Source organism: Manis javanica, chromosome 4 (assembly GCF_040802235.1).
Source record: "Manis javanica isolate MJ-LG chromosome 4, MJ_LKY, whole genome shotgun sequence".
In the NCBI taxonomy this organism is placed as follows: Eukaryota; Metazoa; Chordata; class Mammalia; order Pholidota; family Manidae; genus Manis; species Manis javanica.
Genome location: NC_133159.1, coordinates 163,943,333 through 163,964,542, shown reverse-complemented (window position 1 = coordinate 163,964,542; position 21,210 = coordinate 163,943,333). Strand labels below are relative to the sequence as shown.

Here is a 21,210-nt window from a genome sequence, read left to right as displayed (position 1 = left end):
GTCAGAAACTGTTCTAAATGTTTGTCTGTGCTTAACAAGTACAAAGGAAGGATAAGGTGAAGCACCAGTGAGAACATTAGAGTCTACCTGAAGATGCGACTTAACGTTTCATTTTATAACCAAGACGCCTCCAAAGTTAATAATTGTATGGTTTATTTAGTTATGAGTGGCTGTCCTAGCCACTTTTATCACAGAACACTACTCTTATTTGCGAAAAAGACCGACAAATGGCTTATTCATGGTTGCTTATTGTGGTAGATATTTTCTCAGCTAAATGTAGTGAGTTTGTTTACTTCAAGAAAACAAGTGCCAGTGATAAAATGCCCTCTTTCGAGCAAAATTTAGACTTTTATAGTAAGATGCTGAAACCAAAATGTTTGAGAACTGCTGGCATAAAGGCTATACAATATTACAATCTGCAAACTTGAATTGATGCAGAATACAACCCTGCTCTGGGGAGTTTTTCCTCCAGGATGCTGGTACCTGATCATGACAAATGGTGAGAATAAGTCTAACACTGTGTGCGCAATGGTAAATATTTACCTCACAACCTGTAATGCATTTCCCGTTATAAGAATTCTTATGTCCAGATATATCATCTGGAATTCACACAGGGATTCTCCATGTGGATGGTCATTACGTTTTTATAGAACAGTATACTTTTCATTTCTCTTTTAACTTTAAGTAACATTTTATGTTTTAGGATGGCCCCAGAAATAATTTTAGGCAGGAATGAACAACAATATGATAACAAAGTCGATATATGGTCTCTTGGAATAACATGCATTGAACTAGGTAAGCATTGCTCTTTATTACTGCGTAGTAAGTTTTGATCAATGTTTTATCTCAATTTCTGTACCAAATTACAGATTTTTATTTTTATGTCAGTGTTTAAGGGGAGCAATATATCTATCAAGGTTGTCACTTTGGTTATTTGGCATTTTGTGTGTATATATATATATATATATATATATATATATATATGTAAATTTAGGCATATTACATTTGCTGTATTAAATTAGGTCTAAAATAGTTTCTACTGTGGTATTAATTTTGAGGTATCTGTGTGTAACATTTAATGAGTATTTGTTAAACACCTAGAATATGTCTGTGGTTATAAATTTACCATCTATGAAGGGTCTCTAAAGCATTCATGAATTACTTACCGCTACTTAGGTTACTTAATACTTTGTGTTAGGTATGAGGATTAGATTATCAGGCTGCATAGCTTATTGTACAGTTTGATTTTTTTTTGGTATCATTAATCTACAATTACATGAAGAACATTATGTTTACTAGGCTTCCCCCTTCACCAAGTCCCCCCCACATACCCCTTCACAGTCACTGTCCATCACCATACTAAGATGCTGTAAAATCACTACTTGTCTGCTCTGTGTTGCACAGCCCTCCCCGTGCCCCCCTCGCACTATACATGCTAATAGTAATGCCCTCTTTCTTTTTCCCCGCCATTATCCCTCCCTTCCCACCCATCCTCCCCAGTCCCTTTCCCTTTGGTAACTGTTAGTCCATTCTTGGGTTCTGTGATTCTGCTGCTATTTTGTTCCTTCAGTTTTCCTTTGTTCTTATACTCCACATGTGAGTGAAATCATTTGGTCCTTGTCTTTCTCCGCCTGGCTGATTTCACTGAGCATAATACCTTCTAGCTCCATCCATGTTGTTGCAAATGGTAGGATCTGTTTTTTCCTTATGGCTCAGTAATATTCCATTGTGTATAGGTACCACATCTTCTTTATCCATTCATCTACTGATGGACATTTAGGTTGCTTCCATATCTTGGCTATTGTAAATAGTGCAGTGATAAACATAGGGGTGCATCTGTCTTTTTCAAACTGGGGTGCTGCATTCTTAGGCCATAAGTATACAATGGTGAAAGGACAGACTTCAACAGCTGGTGTTGGCAAAACTGGATGGCTACATGCAAGAGAGAGAAGCTAGATTACTGTCTATGACTCTCTACACACAAAAGTAAACTCAAAGTAGATCAAAGATCTAGATGTTAGACGTGTAACCATAAAACTCTTAGACGAAAACATAGGCAAAGATCTCTCAAACATAAGTGTGAGCAGTTTTTTCCTGTACACAACTGCTCAGGAAATGGAAACAAAATAACAAATGACCACGTGGGCGTATATACGAAACCAAAATGCTCCTGTACAGCAAAGGATACCATCAACAGAACAAAAATGTAACCTACAGTGTGGGAGAGTATACTTGTAAATGATTTTTCCTATTAAGGGTTAACATCCAAAATATATAAAGAACTCATACTACTAAACACCAAAAAAAAAAAAAAAAAAAAAACCCGACTAAAAAATGGGCAGAGACCAGAACAGACATTTTCCCAAAGCTGAAATACAGATGGCCAACAATGAAAAGATGCTCCACATCACTAATCATCAGGGAAATGCAACTTAAGACGACAATAGTATATCACCTCAGACCGGTTAGAATGGCCTCTGTCCAAGAGAAAAGAAAAAACAAGTGTTGGCAAGGATGTGGAGAAAGGGGAACCTTTCTACCCTCTTGTTGGGAATGTAAATTGGACCAGCCGCTGTGGAAAGCAGTGCGTAGGTTACTAAAAAAACTAAAAATAGAAATGCCATATGACCCAGTAATTCCAATTCTAGAAATTTACCTGAAGAAAACAAAATCCCTGATTCAAAAAGATGGATGCACCGCTCTGTTTATTGTTGCATTACAGTAGCCAAGTTATAGAAACAGCCTAACTGTCCATCAGTAGATAAGTGGATAAAGAAGAGGTGGTACATATACACAATGGAATATTATTCAGCCATAAGAAGAAAAGAAATCCTGCCATTTGCAACAACATGGATCAACCTAGAGGGTATTATGCTAAGTGAAATAAGCCAGGCAGAGACAAAACACCATATGATTTCACTTATTTGTGGAATCTAAACACAAAACAAAAGGAACACCATCGCAGTAGACTTATAGACACTGAGTCGTGACTGGTGGTTACTGTGGGGGAGGGATTGGGGTGAGTAGTTGAGGGTGAGGGCAGTAAAAGGGCACAAAAATTTTCAGTCATAAGCTGGTCACCAGGATAGTAGAATAGCATGGAAACTATAAGCACTCCTTCTGTACTTTTTTGTTATGTTGACAGTAACTGCAGTAGCGGGGGTGAGGATTTAATATGGGTGACTGTAGAACCACTGTGTTGTATACTTGAAACCAATATAAGATTGAATATCAATGATACTTCAATTAAAAAAGTATTTGAAATGGAAAATATCCCTTGAATCCACTGAAGGCTACCGCATTCTAGATTTAGTAAATCTCTATGGTTTTTAGCTAAGTTCAGTGTTCTTTGACTAAATAGAGATGTTCAGCTTTATAGTAAATGACAGATCAAAAATCATACTCTGGTTTGATATATTGATGGTACACCACTTAGAATTTTTGAATACTTTAATAAATCACAGTAGAAAACAAGTTATTTTATTCATTAAGAATTTCTTCAGTAATCCCTTCTCCTTCCTGGATCAAACTACTCATTCTTAAAGCTGTTGGGAGGACAGTATAAAGTAGGTTTCCATGTCACCTGCTGAGCCATGGTAGCCCGGCATGGTGTGTCAGAGTCCTGTGAGGAGAGGAGGGAGTTCCCACAGACAGAATGCCTTGTATGTGGAAGCAGAACCTGTGCAGGGAGGGCGGCAGTCAAGTTTGGGGATTCAGAGTCCTGGTGGGGTAACCAAAGCATTCAGACCTGGAAGTAGCCCAGCATGGGGTGTCAGAGGCCAAGGAGCACGTCCATATTTGGGGGTGGGTCACCTGACACAGTGGCAGTGCCTGATTGAAAGGAAGGGGGCTTCCCTCCTGAGGGCTGATGAGGGGGCGTCACTGCCTAAAGTGATCCAGTTTGGATGGGGTGTCAGAACCTGAGTGGATGAAGTGGACATTCACACTGTAGACAGGCTTGGAATGGTGTTTGAAAACTTGATGGGGAAAAGGGGAAAGGGTGTGGCCTAGATGGGAGACTGGCTATGTACAGGGGCGATTCATCAAATATATTAAGGATAATGAGAGTGAGGTTTCCTACTGTCAGAGAAGGGTGCTACAAACAACGGGAAGAGAAGGCTCGAATAAATAGTACCATAGCATTGGATTTGAGATATTGTAGTGAACTCAGTTGTTTTCAATAAACAACTAAAGATATTTAATGTGCAAGTATGAATACAAATATATGAGGGACGTGTGTGTTCCCTTCCTTTATCCACTGACAGGATCTAAGAGAAGTGACACGGGCAGTAGCAGTGAGCACACTGCCTGCCACGGCTCCTTGGAGCCGTGTCTGCAGTAGGGAAAGCATAAGATGATCCTGGAACATCTTAGTGGGCCAGAGAGCAAGGAGCTGAGCAGGGAATGCTGGAGCCATGCCGGAAAGGCAGACATCGGCTTCAGAAGATTCTCAACTGCTCAAAAATGAAACCATTTCAACATCAAAATAAATGATAGTAGCAAGTCATAAATTATTAAATGAAGAATCTAAATCTATACAATAAGAGAATAAAATGATCTTTATGCAAAACAGAATATTTATATAGACTCAAGTACCTTTTCACAAGTACTTAATAATTGCAAAGGAAAAAAGTGAAACTTCACCATGAAACCTTGTGGAATGGCCTTTAGTGATCAAAGTGAACGCCATCAATGACAAGACGATCTGAAACCACGGGCCTGTTCTATAGGATCATCATAGAATACACTGAGAAAAGCGTGACACTTGCTTCTGTGATATTCCTGCCAGAGATGTGTAAACTAAATTTAATAACAGCACAAAGCCAAACTGAGGGATATTCGAGAGTCAAAATTGTATACTTGTGAATTGTCAAGGTCATGACTTCAACTGTCACCTTAAGACTAGAAAAAGAAGGGCAAATTCAATCCACAGTAAACAGAACAAAGAGACCCAGAAAAGATCAAACCAGAAATCAATTAAATAGAAAATGAAAACAATAGAGAAAATCAATGAGGTCACAAATTAGTTCTTTGGGGAAATTAATGAAATTAATAAACCTCTGGCTAGATCAAACAGAAAGAAGACACAAACAACCAAATATCAGGAATGACAGGGGACATGACTCCAGATTTTACACATATTAGAAGGATTTTAGAGATATTTTATGAACAATTTTATGTAAGTTTAAAACTTAGAAAAAATGGACAATTTCCTTTAAGGATGCAGATGATTGAAGGTCATTTTTGCTACAAAGGACATTATTGGGACATTTGATAGAAACTACAATGGAGCTTGAAGATTAGATAATAGTCATGTATTCATTCATATTAATGGTCTGATTTAATGACTGTATTAGGTTCTCTTAGAATGTTCTTGTTTATTGGAAAAATACACTATTTAGAGATGTGCATCAGGGCTGCAATTTCCTCTCTATTGACTCACTTAACTAAGTTCTCTGAACTCTACTTGCAACTTTTTTCCTAAGTTGGGGTTTATTTAAAAAAAAAAAAACTAACAGTGCATCCATGCTCCTATATAACAGGCACATATTTAACAGGAAGTTTTCTTTCTTTTTATAGCGGAAAGAGACCCTCCTTTATATCATATGAATGCAAGGCGTGCCTTATATCTCATTACCAGAAATAACCCCCCTACACTGCAGTCTAATGAATGGTGAGTATGGCTGAGAGAGATATTGTTCAACATGGTAAAATTTAAATACTTTTTCATAATGTTATCAAAATGATTTCATTTCAATGAGGTGAAGTGTATATAACCTGAAGAAATATTAAAATAGCTTTATTTTATCCTTGCATCATGTTTATCCTTTATTATCTCTACTTTTCATAGCATATATATAACTCAGTTCAGAAATAAAAGATAGGTGATGCTACATGGGGAGCAAAAAGTATGGCTTTTGTATAAAAAAGTAATATACTTTTTGTACCTTAGCGACACATAGAACCCTGATTATATAATAAATAGCATGATTTAAACATTCATATTTTAAAACTGCAATATATAGATTGCCACAACCTGTATAGATATCTAATTGGGGAATGGTTTATAATTGATGATATGGTATAAAAACATAGGTAAAAATGATTTGATAATTTATCAGAATTACCAGATAATTCATAATTTTTGGATGATTCTAATTGTTATATTATTTATTATTCAGAATGTGCTTTGATGTTGCATCTCCTAGTGCTTCTTTGATAATACTGTTATTCATGTAAAGAAGTTTATTGAGAACAGATGGACAATTTTAGGAAAGGATTTTTATCAGTGATAGAAAATTTTAATGGGAAAGTCTTCAGGGTGTATCTAGCATTTGAAAAATTCGAGAAGACTATCTACTGTACTTAACAAATACTTTAAAATTCACAAGATGCATAAATTAGCAATAATTTATTTTTTATCATTACATTATTAAGGCAAGTTCACAGGTCTTTGCTGCTTCTGTAGAGATGTTTCGAAGAAATCTTGGCACAGTTTATGATGGTACATCTGAATAATAAATACACTAAACACAGGCTGTCTTTACACTGGTTGATACTTTAGGGATTCAAAAAAGAATTCTTGTATAAAAGAATTAAATCTTATTTGAATATTGATGACAAACATTGGTGGAACATTTTTTACTTACTGCCTTACTGAACTCTCATCAGTAACACTATATAATAGTAGGTTACAGAATTCTAATTTTAAAAAAATTTTACTGTTTTCTGGAACTTTTGTCCATTTGCTCAAGGACACTAAATACTTAGGTATAAAAAATGTTCTTTCCAAAACAAATAGCATGATATTCTGAAACATGCTATATGGAAGATGATCCAAGGGTCAAGCAAGAAAGAGATGTGGCTAGAGAAAAGAAAAAAAATACTAAGAAGAATATTATCTTAGATTTGAATGCAAAAAGGAAAATGATTGACTTCCCTAATTTACCACAACGTAGAATGAGTTGTGATATTTAAGTATGTGAGAGCAGGATTTTAAAATAATGTGTGCACATCTATCTTTGGAAAATGGGAAAGATTCATTAGTTGCTTTGCATAGCTTTTTTATAGACTTACATGATGAAATATATAGTGTATTGTGTCTGCTTTTTTTTTATGATTTCTATTCTCCCTCCCACTCCATAGGGACATGCCCTTGATTTGTGGATGTGTTTTTTAAAGGAAATAGCAATATGTTCACTTAATACTTTCCTTTACAATAGGTCCAGTTCTTTTCGCAACTTTGTAGAGTCTTGCCTCCAGAAAAACCCTAAAGATCGCCCTACATCAAAGAAACTTTTAAAGGTCCAGTTATACTCTGTTTTGTACACCTAAGAAATTATTTGAAAGAATGTGTTTTATTCTTCTTTGATTCCGAATCAGTATTAAGTACGCTGTACTGGGTTTTGCTAAAATACTAATTTCATAATACCATTCTTTCTTGGAAATTTTCTTAGTTGCTATAGTTTTTTCATTTTGTTTTTCAAAATTAACTGCTTTTACCATGTCTGAATAGAATATATAGTTAAATATTCAATATAGTAGTACTAAATGACTTAATTTTTATATGTGCAAGAATATATTCATGAGTTACAGCTACAAATTTTAACTCATATGGAACAATGTCATTTCAGAGGTGGCAAAAGCATAGTTTAAACTTTGGATTTAATTTTTGTATCTACCATACTTTATATACCCTTCTGTCCTATATAAAGTAATATGAAAGGAAGAGAAAATGATGTGTAATACATTTATATAAATACTGTGGAGAGAAAAGATATTTTCAAAAGAACTGTTAAAAATGAATATCACATTTTTGTTTCCTTTTGAGAAATATGTTTTTCTAACTTAGCAAATGAAAGTATTTTAAAAGTAATGTGAATTCTATTCATTTTTCAATAGGTTTGGTTACCTAATTTAAATAAATTCTTAGTATATGCTTTCTGTTCTCAAAAATGTTTTCATTTAGAGGTTTCACATTTTATGAATAGCAATAATAGTATTGTTCAATTTAATATAGTTCTTAAAACATCTAGATAAGGCATTCGTGAGTAGCAGTTGACTATCTTTTTGTGACCCCTAAGGAATTTTGTGGATTTTTCACTAGAAAATTATACTTTCAGCACGCACGTTTTAGAATCTCAAAGAAGTTCAGTTTATTTTCACCAACACGCAGTTCAGTACAACAAGGATATTGCAAGGATCATGTACATATTAGGTAGGGTTATTTGCAACTACAGTATGTAGAAGAGCAGTATAAAGTTTCAGTAACACCTTAGGGAATTCTAGGCCCTAAGCACACTTACAGTCTCAAATTCAAGCCCCAAAAACTAGGTATTCACAATAGCAACAAAAAGGTTTAGTATAGGTATGAATTATGTAAGTGAAAAATAAGCAGGATCCATTTGTAGAAAACTATTAAATAACTTAGAATTACAAGATATATTATTTTCAGATAAAAATGACCGAATATATATAAATAGTGGTACATACCAAGCTAAGGCTCAGGAAAAGGAAGAATGTGTCTGGCTTCTTACATTTGCCTAATGAAGGCAAAAGAAGCTCTTTTGGTAATAACCCAGCCCACCAGGAATGCATACTTGACCTTGGGTGATGCCAAACCTGCATATGTATTCATTTACCTGGTCCATTTTGTATATTGCCATTATTGAAAGTGATAGGAAGAATCTGTCAAGTGCATCCTTCCCTTTGGCCTAACCACATTTCTGTTGCAGTCTGTCATAAGGAAAAAGAATAAAATGGAAAAAAGTGACTTACTGTATGAAGCTATTTATCTCAGAATGAAAAATTGAAAATAATTATCAGAATTAAAATAATGGTTATGTAATTTTGGCATGAACATTTGAGGAAATAGTCTGTAGGCATTATGAGTTGAAATAACATAATACTTACAGCAATAAAAAGAGAATAATATATAGTTACAACTCTTCAGAGAAGAAATAAATCTGAGCTAATAAAGGGGGTAAAAGTCTTAAAAGAATTCAAGATCATCTCATGAACTCCAGCGCACAAGTCATCTTTCTGCAATCTGTGTGCTCACTACAAAACAAAATCTATACTTGGAAAATTTCTGAGAAGACATAAATATCCAAAAAATACCAAATGTAATGATGATAATCTTATAGTAGAATTGTTCTTTCTACTTTTCTGTATTTGATAATGTTAAGCTTTATTAAATATTAATGGTAAAAATCACTAATACATAACGTCTTTTAATCAACTGCTAGTGTTTTATGAAGTTTCATTTAAGCAACATAAAGGAGCCCATTATACCCAAGTAGTATGTTATGTAATTCACCATCAGTAAACACATTCCTGTTGAAATCTAATGTAATTCAGAACTGATAGTGTCTCCTCTATGAAACCAGTTCTAAGAATTTGTAAGCATTTACTTAGAGCTCTAATTGGACTTAATTCTTAATGTTTACTTAGACTCTGATTATTTCAACTCTGCATTTTCATTTGGCCAACAAAGGTGTCATATGTTCAAAGTTTTCATAAAAAGTACAGGGGAAGTTATGTAGGCACAGAGTGTATACATGTAAATTAAAATTTATAAATCTAAGAAGTAAAAAGCATAGCAGAATTAGATAACCATAGATTACATGCATTATCTATAATTATTTAGGATAGTAACTCTAGGGTCCAAGAAGGGATTCATTTGTTCTGAATGAAAAAATATATAGGTCTCAACCTGACTTTTGCCTTCTACTCTTAACCAGGACCCCTTTGTGCTTCGGGAGCACCCTACAACGGTGTTAATAGATCTCCTTCAAAGGGCAAAGGAAGAAAAAAAAAGAGTGCTGGACAATCTGCACAATCGAAACAAGAAGGTCCTTTCCCAGGAGGCACATAAAGGGCCGGCAGTAGAAGCACAGGAAGGAAAGGTAATAACTTAGAAACGGCTCAAGTATTGGGGTCTCTTTATTGGCTTCTTTCCTTATGGAACTTTTCTTGCCAAGAATCTTTTATATCAGTGGTTTCCAGATTGTGTCTTCACAGTGATTCTCTGAGGTCCCAGGTGGAGAAAAAGGTTTTGCATTCTTTAAACCAAACTCTCGGTAGTGGACATCAGCATAGTAAAGCTGTGTGAAGTCTTTTATTAGAGAAACCTGTTCAACTTTTATTTAATCTAGTCCCTCTCAAAATTCTGGTCTACTGAACACTTTTTTGCCTGATTGTCTGATGGCATGGGACACGCTTTGGAAGTATTTGAAATTACGCGTTTTGGAAGTTGACGGTGCTCACAGAGAAGTCATTAGAATTACCAACCATTCTCCTTATCTTGTTTATTGTATAAACCTCTCCCCGAGTGCCTTTTGTGTAATGTTTGATACATGTTTATTAAATTGGAAATTTCTTGCTTTTTTATAAATAAATGAATGAATGAATGAATGAATGAAATAAACATGTGACTTAGTTAAATTTATCCTGGGGGGAAAAAATTACCAAGGATTCTTATTCTGTTACTGAGAACACTTCATTCTTTTCAGTTGTGTATAGGAATTCATTCCTCTACATGGTTCTAAAATACTCATTTTATAGGTGAGTAAAGTAAGGCTCAGAGTGGTTAACTAACTTACTGTAGAAGCATATGGGTTCAGATTCATATATTACTCTTGAGACCAAGTTGTTTCCATGTTACCATGTTTCCAAGTTTGCAGTAGAAATGTTACAAAACTTCCTCAAAGGAAAATATAAAGCTTATGATTTGTGGAGCTATCTTTTTTAGTCTAAGTATTTTCTGTTTTCTTCTTTGCTCATGTCTCAATGCCAAAGCTTTGATTCTTTTTTATTGCTTTCTATTGAGAAAGATCCCTGCATTCTTAAAACAGTAGTAGTTACTTTTCTTTTTAATAACACTACATAATTAATGAACTATAAAATAGAAGACTTTCTTACATACAGTTTTGGTATTTTTGATATTGTTTTTTAGTTCTAACACTAGTCACTAGAAAGTTGGGGCTATTTTAGGTATATGAATTACTTTAGTAAAGTGAAATTAATAAAATTCTAATGTCATTAAACATTAGAATAACAGCAACTTTTTAAGGCTGTGGATGTAAAAAAAGATCCTCCATATACTATGGGTCTGTATTTATTATTCTGCATATCTGACAGAGTTTTGGTATGGTAAGACTGTAATATTGGTGCCCAGTTTAAGGCTGTGGATGTAAGAAAAGATCCTCCATATACTATGGGTCTGTATTTATTATTCTGCGTATCTGACAGAGTTTCGGTATGGTAAGACTGTAATATTGGTGCCCAGATACCAAAGTTTGCCGGGTTTCTTGGGAAGAACAGTCTTCTAATTATGATTAAATATATATACAATTTTTAATTTTACATAAAAATAGGTAGGAATTAATATTAAATTACTCAGTGGAAGAAGTTTAGGCTAAAGACTATATTCTGAGAAGAAAAGAAATATAAAAGGCTTCAATAAAAAATAACTAAAAGGGATGTTTATAGGATTAAAAAAAAAAGGTTGGGGTTTGGTTTCACCATTGGAATCACTGAGAAATGAGCAGCATCTCTGTGTATACCCCATGAGATGTGTAGTAGAAATGGATTTCAAAATAATGTCAAAAATTTTAGAGAAAAGACTACCCTTTGGAAATAACTCTGAATTGATTAACTTTTTCACTTAGTTGGTTGGGCTTTTTGGTATTTACTGTCGGTCATTTTTTTAATCTGTCAACTAACAACTGATAAACTTTCTGGTCTTGGCAAATACAAGGAATTTCTCAAAATAGACCACTAACATTCTGAAGACTGTGTGTGCCAAGCGGTGTGCTAGATGCTAATAATCAAGAATTCAGGAGATAAAGATATTTGAATCTAATACTCTTTTCCCTCAGGACCAAGATCACGGTGTTGGACAGACAGGAGCAGTGAATATTGGAAATCATCAGTCTGTTCCCCGTGTGTCCAACAAGACCAGGAGTCAAAGCTACAAGAGTGAGCTACACGTGACGGAGGGAATCCACACAGTCATGTCTAATAATTCTGCCATCCATCCGGAATCTGTAAGTATTTGGATTTCAGTGAAAAAAAATTCAACTTTGGTAACTAATTTTCCTAGTCTGGTTTGTTTAAGAGTTTGGGGTTTTTTTTCCTTTGATGTATCAGAAGTTTGGAACATAATTTTAGGCAACTTATTTTAAAATGGCAAAAGGCTTTTTAATTCCCAGTTTAATGTCTGCATTTAGGAAACGTGTTTTGAGAATGCAAAAAGAATATTTTTTAAATCTTAGAATAATTAAATCAATAAATACCATATAATGTATTAATTGAAGTTACTTAGATGAAAACGAAGGTATTTAAAAATAGTAACTATTCAACATGATATTAATGATAATGGTTGCCTTTGGGACGTGGAGAAAGGTTTAAGGTGGGTGATAATGGAAAGTGATTTTTGTGTTTTCCATAATGTTTACATTTTTTAAATAAAACTGGGTGTAATTGTAGAAATTACAACTTCTCAGTTTAGGAAATGTGGATGTTTGCTACACTTTCATGTGTAAGATTTTAAATTTTCTTGAAAACATTGGAAGGTCAGGTAACTCGTTTTCACAATTGATAGGAATGCTTCCTTTTTAACTTCACTGCTTTCAGTATTACCAAAAGTTACTAGGCACAATAGCTAAAAGATGGAAACAACCCAAGTGTTCATTAACACATGAATGGATAAACAAACCATAGTGTGTGTGGTGTGTGTGTGCATCTACAGTGGAATATTACTCAGCTGTGAAAAGGAACGGCGTTCGGATATATGCTACAATGTGAGCGAACCTTGAAAAAATGCTAAGTGATATAAGCCAGACACAAAAGGAAAAATATTATTAGAGTTCCACTTATACGAAATATCTAAAATAGGCGAATTCACAGAAAGTAGATTAGAGGTTTCTGAGGGGCAAGTGGAAGATGAAATAAATACTTTTATTTATTTATTTATTTTATGATCTTGGTGTCATTAATGTACAATCACATGAGCAACACTACAGTTACTAGACTCCCCCTATTACCAAGTCCCCACCACATACCCCAGAACAGTCACTGTCCATCAGCATAGTAAGATGCTACAAACATGTACATGTCTTTGAACATGATGTTTTAATTTCTGTGACAAATACATAGGATAAAATGGCTGAGTCATAGGGCATATGTATGTTTGACTTTCATAAGAAACATACAGGTATTTTTTCTCTGATATGTCCTGCAAATATTTTTTCTCCATCTGTGATAAATTAAAATTTTTAGTTTTAAAATCCAATTCAAACAACCCATTAAAAATGAGTGAAGGCCATGAAAAAGCTAAGAACTTTTCCTCTAAAATCAGGAATAAGACAAGGATGCCTACTCACAACACTTTTATTCAACAGAGTATTGGAAGTCCTAGCTACATTATCAGGCAAGACAAATATAAAAGGCACCCACTCTGGTGAGGAAGAAGTGAAACAGTCATTGTTTGGAGATGACCCGATGCTACATAAAAAAAGCCCTAAAGACTCCACCAAAAAACTATTCAAATTAATATATAAACTATACCTCAATTTTTAAAAATGTGTTAAAGACTTGAAAAGACATTTATCCAAAGAATGTATACAAATGGCCAACAGCACATGAAAATATACTCAATATAATTAGTCATTAGAGAAACGCAAATTAAAACTATAATGAGTACCACCTTACAGCCACTAGGATGGCCAGCTATTTTGTTGTTGTTGTTAAGGTATCATTGATATACAATCATATGAAGGTTTCACATGAGCAACACTGGTTACTACATTCACCCATATTATTGAGTTCCCACCTAACACCCCATTGAAGTCACTCTCCATCAACGTAATAAGATGCTATAGAATCACTGCTTGTCTTCTCTGTGCTATTACTGCCTTCCCCATCTCCCCCCTCTACACTATGTGTACTAATCATAAAGGCCCTTAATCCTTTTCTCCCTGCCTTCCCACCCACCCTTCCCACCCCTTTCCCTTTGGTAACTGCTAGTCCCTTCTTGGACTGTGTGAGTCTGCTGCTGTTTTGTTAGGTGGTTAGCTATTAAGAGAGAAAAACAAAAACAAAGATGGAAAATAACAACTAGAGAGCACGTGGAGAAATTGGAACTCCTGCTATATATTGCTGGTAAGAATGTAAAATGTCAGCTGCTGTGGTAAACAGTTGATGATTTCTCAAAAAGTTTAACATAGCATTTCCCCATGATTCAGCAATTCTACTCCTAGATATATACCCAAAACAATTGAAAGCAGGTACTTAAACAAATGCATATACACAAATGTTCACAAGAGCAGTATTCACAATATCCAAAAGGTGGAAACAACACACAGGTCCAGCAACAAATAAATGTATAAACAAATGAGGGTATGGACATACAGTGGAATATTATTCACTATAAAAAGAAACGAAGTACTGTTGCATCCTGTACAATATGGATGAACCTTGGAAACATGCTAGGTGAAAGAAGCCAGATACAGCAGGTCACATATTATATGAAACATCCAAAATAGATAAATCCATAGACAGAAAATAGATTGGTGGTTACCAGAAGGGGAGATGGGGGAGCAACTGCTTAAAACATACAGGGTTTTCTTCTGAAGTATTATATATGTTTTGTAACTAGATACGGGCAGTCTTGCAGAACATCATGAATATACTAAATACTATTGAATTGTTTACTTTAAATGATTAATCCTACATTATATAAATTTTGTCTCTGAGAATCCAGTTTGTACATTTTTTTCTTTACAATGGGGCAGTGGTTGCAGAACATCATGAATATACTAAATGCTACTGAATTGTTCACTTTAAATGGTTAATCTTACATTATCTGAATTTTGCCTCTGTTTGAGAATCCAGTTTGTACATTTTTTTCATTATAATCAGTGTTTTTTGTGTCCTACCCAAGAAACATTTGCTGACCCCAAGGTCATGATAATATTCTGTGTTTTCTCCTGCTCTCTGATTCTGGATTTTAGGTTTATGTCAAGTGACTCTTGTCAAGTTAATTTCTGTGTATAGCATGATTAAGCATTTATTTATTTAGAATACAGAGAACCAGGTGTTACAGCAGGATTTGTTAAAAACACTTTCCTTTCCTCTTTGAATTAACTTGACTTTTTGGTAGTAAATCAATTGACTGAATATATGTGGGTCTGTTTCCAGATTTCAGTGTGTTCCTTTGCTCTCTTCAGCCTGTCCTCATACCAATACTGCACTGTTTTGATTACTGAATTTAAATCTACCAACTTTTCATATCCCCTCAAAATTTTGGCTATTCTAGGTGCTTTACATTCCCATTTAAATTTTAGAACCAGCTAGCTTGTCTGCTTTTTCAGATGAAATTTTATTAGAAGCTGTTGACTGGGATCTCCTACATGAATTACCTACTTAGTTGATAGTAGACTGGTCTAAGATGGTTTTGAAAGAAAAAGGTTTTGCTTTATTTCATTCTTTCCTCTCCATTGTTGTAGGTTACAAGGGAAATGGAAGAACATGAGCTCAGAAAACTTGAGCATCAGAAACAGCTGATGTCTCTGAAAGATAAGCTGAAGGCTGAGATGGATAAGCATCATCTCAGGTTAGAGAAAGATCTTGAAATGCAGCGTAACAACTTTGCTGCAAAAATGAAGAAACTGATCAAGAAACATCAGGCTGCTGTGGAAAAAGAGGTAGTTGACCGGTATTACTAATGTATTTATTCTAACTTGTGGCTATTTCAAAATTAACCAAGATGGCATTTTGATGTTAGGGTATCTGTTCCCCAGAACCAAGCAAATCAAATGGGGAAAGGGAAAAATATGTACATAATAGGTTAAATATCAAGTGCTGGGTCGGGAACCAGTAGGTACGGAATTATGTCCTGATAACTTGATAGTTTTATCATGTAACAGCGATTAAAGTCAGGTAGATCAGATTAAAGATGACGACGTGAGAGGTGAGACAGAGGCCTCCTCCCAAAACCACATATAATATGAAAATATTGTTAATACAACTAACCCTAAAAGATCAACAGGAAAGAAGGCAGCACCAGACTTCTTACACCTGGAGAAAAGAACAGACCTCAAAAAACGTAACATACCAAAGCCATGATCTGGGGGGCCCATGCTCTTCTCCCACCCCAGCTCACTGGCAGAAGGAAGAGAAATGGAGTGGAGACAGGGTGGAGGCCTAGGACTGCTGAACACCCAGCCCTGGAGATCTGCTGTGGGAGCAAGAACTTATATTACATGGTCCTCTGGAGATCAGTGGGGTTGGAAAGCTAAGACAGGAAGAATACTTGGACAGACTGAGATTCCAGCTGTTGTGGAAAACAGGGATTCACATCCAGCTGCTCTGGGAGAAAAGAAAGGCAGGCAGTATGAGAGACTTCCTAACAGTGAGAGGGCTACTAAATGGGCAAATATTGCACAGGGCTTGCTGTTCAGGAAAAAGGACAGGTAGACAAAACTGTTCAGGTGCACTCTGCCCAGCAGGTTGGGAACTTTTCAGGAACTTCAGGCACTCCATCCCCCTGGGTGGCTATACAGCTCCGAGGCCTTCCTCCATGATATGCAGCCTGCTGCACCTTCTGGCAGGCTGGCACTGGCTTACAAACCATCTGCCCCTGCCCTGGCATCAGTCCAGCCAGAGGGAGGTCCTGCCTACAGCAGTTACAAATGCAAAGCATAGAGGGTTACACCTGTGTGTTTGGTTGACTAGTCTGGCTGTGTAGAGACGTACAGTATCTGGGAAGCAGGAAACAGCTCTTCCCAACCCCCAGTCACCAGCGCCGCTCCTCTGAGACCCCTGACATGGCTCCATGGGCTAAGTAATTGCAGGGAGTACACCTTCAGGGTCCTAGATGGTGCCACATACAAAGATGAAATGTCAAAGGAACCTGGTTGAAACCAAAATCCCCAAAACACCAGAAAAGAGGTCAAGTGACAATGAACTCATCAATCTTCCTAAAAGAGATTTAAAAAATCATAAACACATCCATGCAGGTACAGAAAAATACTCAAGAATGCAGGAACAAATCCAGAATAGAGATACATTCATTATGGAATACAATGTGGGGATTTAAAAGCAGATTAGATATGGTCGAGGAGATGGTAAATGAAAAAAATTGAAGAAGAGGAATGCAAAGAAGCTGAGGCACAGAAAAAAAGATCTCTAGGAATGAAAGAATATTGAGAGAACTGTGTGACCAATCCAACCAGAACAATATTCGTGTTATAGGGGTATCAGAAGAAGAAGAGAGAGGAAAAGGGAAAGTGTCTTTGAGGAGGTAATTGCTGAAAACTTCCCCAATCTGGGGAAGGAGATAGTCTCTCAGGCCATGGAGGTGCACAGATCTCTCAACACAAGGGAGACAAGATAGACAACACCAAAACATATAATAATTAAAATGGCAAAGATCAAGGGTAAGGACAGAGTATTAAAAGAAGCCAGAGAGAGAGAAAGGATCACATACAGAGGAAAACCCATCAGGCTGTCATCAGACTTCTCAGCAGAAACCTTACAGGTCAGAAGGGAGTGGCATGATATATGTAATGCAATGAAGCAGAAGCAAGAATACTCTATCTGGCAAGATTATCATTTAACATTGAAGGAGGGTATCAAACAATTTCCAGATAAGCAAAAGCTGAGAGTATTTACCCCCCACAAACTGTCTCTGCAGTGTATCTTGGATGGACTGCTATAGATGGAAGTGTTCCTAAGGCTAAATAGCTGTCACCAGAGGTAATAAAACCACATTAAAGAAAGCAGAACAATTAATTACTAAGCAAATGCAAAATTAAATCAACTATCCCAAAGTAGGTTAAGGGATAGACAAAGAGTACAGAATATGATACTTAATATATAAACAATGGAGGAGGAAGAAAAAGGAGGAGAAAAAAAAAGAACCTTTAGATTGTATTTGTAATAGCACACTAAGTGAGCCTAGACTCTTAGATAGTAAGGAAGTTTTCCTTGAACCGTTGGTAACCACGAGTCTAAAGCCTGAAATGGCAATAAGTACATACCTATTTGATAATCACCCAAAATGTAAATGGAGTGAATGCACCAATCAGAAGACACAGAGTCAATATGAGGGATAAAAAAGCAAGTCCCATCTATATGCCACCTAAAAGAGACTCACCTCAACCCCAAAGACATACACAGACTAAAAGTGAAGGGATGGAAAAAGATATTTCATGAAAACAATAGGGAGAAAAAAGCAGGAGTTAAAGTACTTGTATCAGACAAAGTAGACTTCAAAACAAAGAAAGCCACAAGAGACAAAGAAGGACATTACATAATGATAAAGGGATCAGTCCAACAAGAGGATATAACCATTATAAGTATCTATGCACCCAACACAGGAATACCTACATATCTGAAACAGATACTAACAGTATTAAAAGAGGAAATAGAATGCAATGCATTCATTTTAGGAGAATTCAACACACCACTCACTCCAAAGTACAGATCAACCAGACCAAAAATAAGTAAGGAAACAGAGGCACTGAACAACACATTAGAACAGATGGACCTAACATATCTACAGAATGCTCCACCCAAAAGCCACAGGATACACATTCTTCTCAGGTGCACATGGAACATTTTCAAGAATCGATTATATACTAGACTACAAAAAAGAATGTCAGTAAATACAAAAATATTGAAATTGAACCAACCAGCTTCTCAGACCACAAAGGTATGAAACTAGAAATAAATTACTCAAAGAAAATGAAAAGACCCACAAACCCATGGAGGCTTAACAACATGCTCCTAAATAATCAATGAATCAATGACCAAATATAAACAGATCAAGCAATGCAAAATCTGTGGGATGCAGCTAGGGCTGCGCTAAGAGGGAAGTATATTGCAATAGAGGCCTGCCTCAGGAAAGAAGAAAAACCCGATATGAACAGTCTAAACTCACAATTAACAAAACTAGAAAAAGCAGAACAAATGAGGCCCAAAGTCAGTAGAAGAGGGACATAATAAAGATTAGAGCAGGCTTAAATGAAATTGAGAAGAATAAAACAATAGAATCAATGAAAGCAGGAGCTGGTTCCTTGAGAAAATAAGCAGAATAGAAAAACCCCTAGCCAGACTTATCAAGAAAAAAAGAGTGTCTAGAAATGAGAAAGGAAAAATCACTATGGGCACTACAGAAATACAAAGAATTATTAGAGAATATGGTGAAAAATTGTATGCGTAGAAACTTGATAACCCAGAAGGAATGAACAACTTTCAAGAAAAGTACAACCTTCCTTGGCAGACCGAGAAAGGAACAGAAAACCTGAACAGATCAATTACCTGCAGCAAAACTGAATTGGTAATAAAAATCTACCTAAAAATAAAACTCTTGGAGCAGATGCCTTCACTGCTGAATTTTATCAGACATTTAGTGAAAATCTAATGCCCATCCTCCTTAAAGCTTTCCAAAAAGTAGACAAGGAGGGAATACTTCCACCCTCATTCTATGAGGCCAGCATCACTCTAATTCCAAAATTAGGCAAATACACCACAAAAAAAGAAAATTATAGACCAATATCCCTGGTGAACATAGACACAAAAACACTCAACAAAATCATAGTGAAAAATATATCAAACAGATAGTCTATCATGATCAAGTACGATTTATTCCAGAGATGCAAGGATGGTACAACAGTTGAAAATCCATCAGCATCATCCACCACATTAACTAAAATAAGGAGAAAAAGCACATGATCATCTCCATAGAAGCTGAAAAAGCAATCGACAAAGTTCAACATCCATTCATGGTAAAAAATCTCCAGAAAATGAGTATAGAGGGCAAGTACCTCAACATAGTAAAGGCCTCATATGACAAACCCAAAGCCAACATCATACTGAACAGTGAGAAGCTGAAAGCTATTCCTCTAAGTCGGGAACAAGAGAAGGATTCCCACTCTTTCCACTTTTATTCAACATAGTACTGGTGGTCCTCGCCACAGCAATCAGACAACACAAAGAAATAAGAGGCATCCAGATTGGTAAAGAAGCAGTTAAACTGTCACTGTTTGCGGATGACATGATATTATACATAAGAAACCTTAAAGAATCCACCCCTAAACTACTAGTACTTAGAACTGAATTCAGCAAAGTGGCAGGATACAAAATTAATACACAGAAATCTCTTGCATTCCTATACACTAATGATGAACTAGCAGAAAGAGAAATCAGGAAAACAATTCCATTCACAATTGCATCAAAAAGAATAAAATACCTAGGGATAAACCTAATGAAGGAAGTGAAAGACCTATACCCTGAAAACTACAAGACATTCAATAAAAAGAAGATAGCGATAAATGGAAATAACATCCCTTTGCTCATGGATAGGAAGAATTAATATTGTCAAAATGGCCACCCTGCTTGAAGCAATCTACCGATTCAGTGCAATCCCTATCAAAATGCCAATAGCATTTTTCAGTGAACTAGATCAAATAGTTCTAAAATTCATATGGAACCACGGAAGACCCCAAATAGCCAAAGCAATCATGAGAAGGAAGAATAAAGCTGGGGGCGGATTATGCTCCCCAACTTCAACCTCTACTGCAAAGTCAATTTGGTACTGGCACAAGAATAGACCCAAAGACCAATGGAACAGGCTAGGGATCCCAGATATAAACCCAAGCAAATGTGGTTAATTAATATACCATAATGGAGCCATGGACATACAATGGGGAAATGACAGTGTCTTCAACAACTGGTGTTGGCAAAACTGGACAGCTACATGCAAGAGAATGAAACTGGATTATTGTCTAAACCCATACACATAAGTAAATTCTAAATGGATCAAAGACCTGAATGTAAGTCATGAAACCATAAAACTCTTAGAAGACAACATATGCAAAATCTCTTGAATATAAACATGAGCAACTTTTTCCTGGACGCATCTCCTTGGGCAAGGGAAACAAAAGCAAAAATGAACAAATGGGACTACATCAAGCTTCTGTACAGCAAAGGACACCATCAGCAGAACAAAAAGGCATCCTACAGTATGGGAGAATATATTTGTAAACAACATATCCGACAAGTGATTAACATCCAAAATATGTAAAGCGTTCACATACCTCAACACCCAAAAAGCAAATAACCCAATTAAAAAATGGTCACAGGATATGAACAGATGCTTCTCCAAAGAAGAAATTCACATGGCCAAGAGGCACTTGAAAA

The 21,210-nt window shown here is 35.8% G+C and overlaps 1 protein-coding gene across 1 annotated transcript in view; it reads left to right on the top strand.

Annotated features, from left to right (window-relative positions):
• LOC140849250 (serine/threonine-protein kinase TAO1-like) overlaps nucleotides 1-21,210 on the top strand; it is a 177,568-nt gene that overhangs the window by 103,490 nt on the left and 52,868 nt on the right. The window contains 6 exon segments of the mRNA XM_073236239.1: nucleotides 704-795; nucleotides 5,581-5,674; nucleotides 7,224-7,305; nucleotides 9,744-9,908; nucleotides 11,883-12,050; nucleotides 15,513-15,710. Of these exon segments, the coding sequence (XP_073092340.1) occupies nucleotides 704-795; nucleotides 5,581-5,674; nucleotides 7,224-7,305; nucleotides 9,744-9,908; nucleotides 11,883-12,050; nucleotides 15,513-15,710 (799 nt within the window).